Below are 8,334 nucleotides of genomic sequence, written 5' to 3'. Positions count from 1 at the left end.
CTATGGCCTGCTGCTGCTGCTCGCACATGTCTATCCAGCATGTGCAAGGTGGAGTTCCACCTGGTGGGCACGTCGCATATGAGGCGGTGAGCGGGAAGGCCGAAGTTACGCTGTAGAGCAGACAGCTGAGCGGCGGCAGGATGAGAACGCCGGAAGCGTTTACGGCCCGCACTTTATGCAGCAGCTCTGACATGTCGGGTAGTTGTGAATTAATTTCTGCACCATCAAATTCAGCACATGTGCCAGGCAAGGGATGTGCATCAAACCGGCTAGTCCCAGAGCTGCAACGAGATTTTGCGCATTATCGCACACCACCAGGCTAGGCTTGAGGCCCACTGGCAGCAACTACTCATCATTCTGTTATTCTATACCCCGCCACAACTCCTGCGCGGTGTGGGGTCTGTCCTTCAAACACATCAGTTTCAGAATGGCCTGCTGACGTTTACCCCTGGCTGTGCTGAATTTAGTGGTGAAGGTCTGTCGCTGACCGGATGAGGAGGTTGTAGAAGAGGAAGAGGAAGCCGAGTAGGAAGTGGAGGCAACAGGAAGCAAAGAATGATGCCCTGCGATCCTTAGCGGCGGAAGACTGTTGGCACCATAAGGAATGGGAAGGGGAACTCCAAACCTTCCTCTAGCCCCGCATACCACCCCAACTAACCCCTTCAATAACGACACTGACACCGTTCAACTTTTAACCTTTTATTTTGTTGGGTGGTAATCGGCCACAGCTTTATTCAAACGGCAACTATAACCTTGAACCGTGCTCTCCGCCAGCCGCTGGTCTCCCAGCGGGCGGATTCGCCCATTTCTCCTCCAACACCTTTATGCTGCAATAACTAGCCGCCAAGGAGGAGCACCGCCCTCAAACGGGGCTCCGACCACCACCCAACAAAAACATGGCCTGCTCCACCCCATCTTGGATACCTGAAAGGAAGATATCCAAACCTATCTCATTCAGGTGAACCCCATCGGGCCTCATTAATGAGCGGTTATCGCCCTCGAGCTGTCTGTGTCTGACAACCACACCACCCCGGGACCTGACGAAGCGGGAAATACGGGCATTAATCGTCCTTCTACACCTCTCGACTGCCTCCCCACCCTGCCATACCACCCGAGGAACAACCTCAGACCAGACCAGGACCACCTCACGAAAAAACGATGGAAAACGCTCCAAATCGGACCTGATGAGGGCCAACAATTCCACCAGGGGAACAGAACCCATATCGTTCCCCCCAGCATGTAGAACTAAAACAACCGGGCCACTGGCCTGCGAACCGATCTCGACCACTTGAGACAGGAGCTGAGCCCATCGCAAACCCCGGATTCCTCTCCAGGCCACATCCACCTCCCGGAAGCCGAGGGACCTCCCCCCAGGTCGGCAATCAGCTCTCTGCGCCGCCCAGAAAACATATGAATGGCCCACGATCCAAACGGCCGGACGCCCAGGACCTGCAAGAAAAAGAGTTAGCACCAAGCAAACACCACACAAAAACCACAAGACCTGTAAATAACCATAAAATGAACCAACACAGACAAGTAAAATGCACAGAAACAAAATATAACACTCCCCCCTATCATGTCACTTTTTTTTTTTTTTTTTTTTTATATCAGCAGGTCCGGTCTAATATACCTAGCAAAACAGGCAGACTTCCACCTGCCAATTCTCATAACCTCCGATTCAGGTAGACCAGCCCTAGCGGCTTCCGTAGCCGCCCCAATACGGAATGAATGAGTACCGAACTCCCTGGGATTCACCCCAACCAACTCCAAACAAGACCTCAAAACTCGGGTAAACTGGAATTTGGTCAAGGGAGAACCGTCCGCATGCGCAAAGAAATTACAGCACTCCGGGCGAACTGAACTATAGCTGCCCACCAACCCAACAGGGCAAGAAATCCCAGACACCGGATATAGCGGAATCCAGGCACCCCTGCCAAACTGGTCCGTCTTAGACCGCCGGACCCGAATCCTCACAGAATCACCACCTAACACTACGTCCTGATAAGAAAGACCACCTGGCCTTCCACCCGATGGGGCTACTAATTCACCCAACCTCAGGGCCGCAAAGAAGGCTATGCTAAAACTACAAGAAAACAATGCCACCTCAAAAGGCGACGTGCAAACTTCGGGGAGCCCAGACAGTAGCCTACCCAGCAAGTTAAAAGAGATCGGTCTCCGGCTTTCCCGAGAGACGAACTCCTTTCTCCAGCCCCTCATGGCCTGACGGATGACGAACTGCTTAGTGACATCTACCCACCCGCGCAACTTGAAATGAAAGGCGACACCCGCCAGTCGCCGCTGCGCCACCGCTGCCGAAACTCGCGTAGCCCGCAAGCGCAATAACCAATCAATTGTGACCTCCAACCGCAGGTCATCCCGGGAGACCACGTCCCTGTCATTCACCATCCCCCACCACTCAGCCCACGCCTTACCATGCGCCTGCCAAGTAGCCGGGGAAACAGACGATCGAACCAGCGACATCAGCTCCTGTCCACCAGGTCCCACAGGTACGACGGGCATTCCCTGCCCTCCAAATCCGCTCCCGGAAGAAAAGACCTGAAATCCTGCCAACGAAAACGGGAAAGAGCATCAGCAATTTTATTGTCAACACCAGGAACATGACGAGCCCTAAAATAGATATTACACTCAAGGCACCGAAGTACGAGATGCCGGAGCAACGCCAGAACCGGGAGGGAAGAGGAAGACAAAGTATTGACAGCATAAACCACACTCAAATTGTCCGTCCAAAAAGAAACGTGCGTATTGGACAACCGGTCCCTCCACAACTCCACTGCCACCACAATCGGGAACAACTCCAATAACGTAAGGTTCTTGCACAAACCATTCACTCGCCATGCGTCAGGCCACTCACCGGCACACCATTCCACCCCCAAAATCGTACCAAAGCCGCAGGACCCGGAAGCATCCGAAAACAGGGACAGTTCAGAGTTAGGGGTAACCACAGACATGTAACAGGTATGACCATTGAAAGAACGTAGAAAAGCCTTCCAGACCCTCAAGTCCTCCTTCAGTGACGCAGTGATCCGGATGCGATGACGGGGGGACTGGACACCCCTAGTGGCTAAAGATAAACGGCGGGCAAAAACACGGCCCATGGGCATCACCCTACAAGCAAAGCACAAGAGACCCAAAAGAGACTGCATCTGCAGGAGTGTAACCTTCTTAACTGCCAAAAACCCATCAATTAAATCCAAAAGCTTCTGAAGCTTATCACCCGGTAATCGAAAAACCATATCAACCGTGTCAATCTCAATACCCAGAAACGATAAACACGTGACCGGGCCTTCTGTTTTCTCCACGGAAATCGGAACCCCAAACTGCGCCATCCTCTCCAAAAACAGATTCAGCAATAACAAGCAACCATCACCAGACCCTGGAGAAACAAAAAGAAAGTCATCCAAATAGTGCAAAACAGACGTAGAGCCCGACTCATAACGGATGACCCATTCCAGAAAGGAACCAAACAACTCGAAATAATGACACGAAATGGAACAACCCATAGGGAGACAGGTGTCATAGTAAAACTTACCGTCTACACAGCAACCAAGTAAATGAAAACAATCAGGGTGAACCGGAAGCAGACGGAAAGCTGATTCAATATCCGACTTAGCCAGGAGGGCCCCAGGTCCCGCCTCCCTGACCAACGCAACCGCACGGTCAAAAGAGACATAAGACACCGAGGCGTCCTCCGGACTAATGGCATCATTAACTGACGAACCCTTCGGGTGAGAAAGATGATGAATCAACCTGAACTTACCCGGTTCCTTCTTAGGGACAACGCCCAGAGGAGAGACCCGCAAATTAGGGAATGGCAACACATCAAAAGGACCCTTAATCCTACCCAATGAAACCTCCTTAAGGACCTTGTCCCTAAGAACATCCGGCAGCTCCCGAGCCGACTTCAAGTTATCCGAAAAAACCGGAGAACGATTAAGAACAAAAGGGATAAAAAACCCGAAGGAAAAACCAAAACGGAGTTGCGCCGAAGCCTGTTTATTGGGGTACCTGTCTAACCAGGGGCCCATCTCTGCCACGCTCACCGGGGTCCTTAAAACCCCCTTGCTCACACTGCTTAGCTGACCTGACTGCGGGGCGGGTACATTTATTAGCGGGATGAGGGCCTCCGCAGGCGGAGCACTCATGCTTGAATCTACATAGCCCGGCGAACCTACAGCTTCCTTCGTTAAATAGCCAGCAGGACCCGGGGCGGCGGACGGCCACCGATCCATGGGAAGGTGATCCCCCTGAACCAGCGGCCGCCGCTGGAAAGGGGGGGGGCCTCTGCGCAACCATTAACCTCAACCACACATCCGTCGCCTTAACCCCCCACCCCATCTCCGGGTGTAACGCCAACCGCCGCCGAAACTCCTCATCATACCGCCACCAGGCGCTGCCCCCGTGCGATTTATAAGCACTATAAATAATATCCTGATAAACGAACATCTCGGAACATCGCTCAGGATGGCGTTGCCCCATAACACAACCCAAAACGGAAAAAGCCTGCAACCAATTGTTCATGGTCTTGGCCACCCGGGGTCTACGCTCAGAAGGCCTATCCGAAAAACGCCTTTCCTTATCCACTGTGTGTTGGTCAACCGATATGAGGGACCAAACATCCACATACTGGTTAGCCCACACCTTTTCCCTAACCGCTTCCTCCAGGTGGGAACCAAGGAGGCTAACCCCGCAATAACATGAATCCTTGTGAACTCCCGCCAGCACGGGCGCCTGTCTAACGCTAGGAGGAGGGGTTCCCTGAACCTGGGCAGGCGGCTGCAACCGATCTAACAACAACTTCAATAGCTCAGCCGTGCCCGTTTCCCCCGCACCCGCCCCCAACTCACCCACAGAATGGTACTCACCGGAAGAAGAGACAGGAACCACCGGAGCAGCAGGCATCGGAACCTCAGGCTGCACAGACGCCGTAGAAGCCAGGCCACGGACCCTGGATGACCGAGGACGCGACCGCCCAGCGCGACGCGAACGACTCACTCGACCAGACTCCCCCGACGCAGCCATCGACCCATCAGAGGAGGACGGCGAACGCCATCTGGAGGATCTGGAGCGCCTACTCCGCGCCGAGCCGTCAGACCTGCGGCGGGAGTGACGCCTGCGGGAACCTCGTTGGACGCGTCTTCTGCTCTCCGGGGAGGAGGACGACGAGCTGGATCGCACCCTGCGCTGGCGTGACCCCCGGGGAAGGGAAAGGGGAGGCGGCAGCGGGTAGGCAGGAACCGCAGGGGCAGAAAGGGGGTCCCCCCGCACCCCATTGCCACTATTAGACAGAGGGGCAGCCGCCTCCACAACTGCAGCTGGTGGCAGAGCCCCATCTAACTGCTGCTGCCCTTGGGGAAAATGGGGGGGCAAGGACTGGGAAGCTGGAGGGGTGAGAGGGAGACTCTGAGAGGAGGAGCTGCTGGCCTGACCCCCCATGACTATTCCACTGCTCCAAGCTGCAGTTACACGAGCGGCAGCCGGACGGGACATGTGAAGAGAGGAAACCGGAAGGGGCGGAGCTACCGCCGACTCGGCAGCACAGGGGACCTGCCGGCCAGCATGAGAGACAGCAGCGCTGGCCGGGGCAGTCAGGGTAAGTGGAATTGAAGGGGGGGGACTGTACCCGAACCTAGCGGGGGGGCGGATGTGCCGAGCAGACCGCCGGCCCCCCACCGCAGTATCGGGATCGCCGGGTACCACCACCGCAGGGGGACACGCCAAGCCAGGGGAGGAGGAAGATAGAGGGGGGCCGAGGCTGCTCAAAAATGAGCGCAGCCATCCCTCACCTCCCTCCGCTAATCTCGCCCTCAAAGCATCCCGCAGAGGGGCATCTGAGGCGGCCATCTTCATGCGGACAGAGCGCAGCACCTACACCACAAAGCGCTTCCGCTCAAAGAGGAAGAGGGAAGGCGGGACAGTGGCATATATGCCCTCCCGGCTGACCGCCCACTCTCCTAACCGGAACCCTACATTAACCCCTGCATGCCCAGGCATAAGAGGAAGACGTTCTAAAGGGGGGGGGAACAGGGGGGAGGGGGGCCCACCAGTCCCTGCCCACCCTCCCTAAGCCGTCGGGTGGCCACCAGGACGTGCGCCAAACAGCTCTCCGCCTGGGGCCCAGCCGCCACTACATTTACCCAGTGTGCAGTTAGGGAGATATAGTGTCCCTGGCCGTGCTTACTGGTCCACGTATATGTGGTTAGGTGGACCTTGCCACAGATGGCATTGCGCAGTGCACACTTGATTTTACCCGTTACTTGGTTGTGCAGGGAAGGCACGGTTCTCCTGGAGAAGTAGTGGCGGCTGGGAACGACATACTGTGGGACAGCAAGCGACATGAGCAGTTTGAAGCTGTCCGTCTCCACCAGCCTGAATGACAGCATTTCAAAGGCCAGCAGTTTAGAAATGCTGGCATTTAGGGCCAGTGATCGAGGGTGGCTAGGTGGGAATTTACGCTTTCTATCAAAGGTTAGTGAGATGGAGAGCTGAACGTTTCCGTGTGACATGGTGGAGATGCTTGGTGACGGAGGTGGTGTTGTTGGGGGCACATCCTCTGTTTGCCAGGTGCAAGCGTTCCTCCAGAGGCGGAGAAAGAGGCAGAGGCAGCAGCAGAAGAGGGAGCAGGAGGGGCCTGAGCCCTTTCTTGGTTTTGAAGGTGCTTACTCCACTGCAGCCCGTGTCTCGCATGTAGATGCCTGGTCATGCAGGTTGTGCTAAGGTTCAGAACGTTTATGCCTCACTTCAGGCTCTGATGGCACAGTGTGCAAACCACTCAGGTCTTGTCGTCAGCACATTGTGTGGAGAAGTGCCTTGCCAGGGAACTTCTTGAAGCTGCCTTTGGTGTGCTCCGTCCCTGGTGATGTTTGCCAGTAGCAGGCAAACTGTTTTGGTGACGGCTGCTTTGCTTTTGCACCCTGCTCCACGCTGTTGGCTCGGTCTCACCACTGCCTCTTCCTCCGAACTCTGAAAGTCTGTGGCACGACCTTCATTCCATGTGGGGTCTAGGACCTCATCGTCCCCTGCATCGTCTTCCACCCAGTCTTCCTCCCTGACATCCTTTTCGGTCTGCACACTGCAGAAAGACACAACAGTTGGCACCTGTGTTTCGTCATCATAAGAGACGTGCTGAGGTGGTATTCCCATGTCCTCATCAGAAAACATAAGTGGTTGTGCGTCAGTGCATTCTATGTCTTCCACCCCTGGGGAAGGGCTAGGTGGATGCCCTTGGGAAACCCTGCCAGCAGAGTCTTCAAACAGCATAAGAGACTGCTGCATGACTTGAGGCTCAGACAGGTTCCCCGATATGCATGGGGGTGATGTGACAGATTGATGGGCATGGGTTTCACGCGCCACCTGTACGCTTTCTGCTGAAGACTGGGTGGGAGATAATGTGAACGTGCTGGATCCACTGTCGGCCACCCAATTGACTGGCACCTGTACTTGCTCAGGCCATCCTTAGAACGGCATTAGGCCCGACGAAAATATCGCTGGAGATTCTGGCGGCTACTGGGACCTGAGGTAGTAGGTTCAGTAGGACGTGTAGCTGTGCCAGAACGGCCACATCCTCTCCCTGCCCCAGAGGCTCCACCAACACCACCACCACGACCGTGTCCCTTATTAGATGTTTGCCTCACAAAGCAAAATAAAAAGTGGTTAAGTATGTTAAAAATAATTAACCACCAATATAAACACTGATGTAGGGTATTGCACTCTATTTATTTTATTTTTTTACTCTATATGACAGCGGTATTTGTGGCCTAAATGTGACAGTCACTTATGCTTGTCTAATCCCAGATGTGCAGTATATTAGAGGGTTATTTCACCCCAGTAACCAAAAAGCCGTATTTCTGGCCTAAATGTGACAGTCACTTATGCTTGTCTAATCCCAGATGTGCAGTATATCAGAGGCTTTTTTCACTCCAGTATGCCAAAGCTGTATTTCTGGACTTGCAAAGAGCATGTACTGGTGCACTATCGTTGCATAAAATGGTTGCCGATCATGTATTGATATTGACTAACTGAAGAAAAAAAAGTTTGTTTTCAGCAGTAGTTGGCTCAGTGCAGGCTTAAAAAAATTGTGCACTGCACCCACAAAACACTTTTTCTGTAGATCACTGATAAGATTGCTCCCTGATCTCTCCCTCACAGCAGCTGCAGCCTCTCCCTACATTAATCCGAGCAGAGTGACGGGCGGCGCTACGTGACTCCAGCTTAAATAGAGGCTGGGTCACATGCTGCAGTTGGCCAATCACAGCCATGCCAATAGTAGGCATGGCTGTAATGGCCTTTTGGGGCAAGTAGTATGACGCTTGTTGA

The 8,334-nt window shown here is 54.1% G+C and overlaps 1 protein-coding gene across 1 annotated transcript; it reads right to left on the bottom strand.

Annotated features, from left to right (window-relative positions):
- Nucleotides 1-598: 598 nt before the first annotated feature.
- LOC122926485 lies at nucleotides 599-3,476 on the bottom strand. Its single transcript, XM_044277871.1, has 2 exons — nucleotides 2,433-3,476; nucleotides 599-1,449 (listed from the first exon to the last, which is right to left on the bottom strand). Exons 1-2 carry the CDS (start codon nucleotides 2,518-2,520, stop codon nucleotides 863-865), a joined length of 675 nt encoding a protein of 224 aa, XP_044133806.1. The 5' UTR covers nucleotides 2,521-3,476; the 3' UTR covers nucleotides 599-862.
- Nucleotides 3,477-8,334: the final 4,858 nt, after the last annotated feature.

The sequence above is a fragment of the Bufo gargarizans genome, chromosome 2 (genome assembly GCF_014858855.1).
Source record: "Bufo gargarizans isolate SCDJY-AF-19 chromosome 2, ASM1485885v1, whole genome shotgun sequence".
Taxonomy (NCBI): domain Eukaryota; kingdom Metazoa; phylum Chordata; class Amphibia; order Anura; family Bufonidae; genus Bufo; species Bufo gargarizans.
Note: the sequence above shows the minus strand (reverse complement) of the source record. Positions and strands in the feature narration are given on the sequence as shown.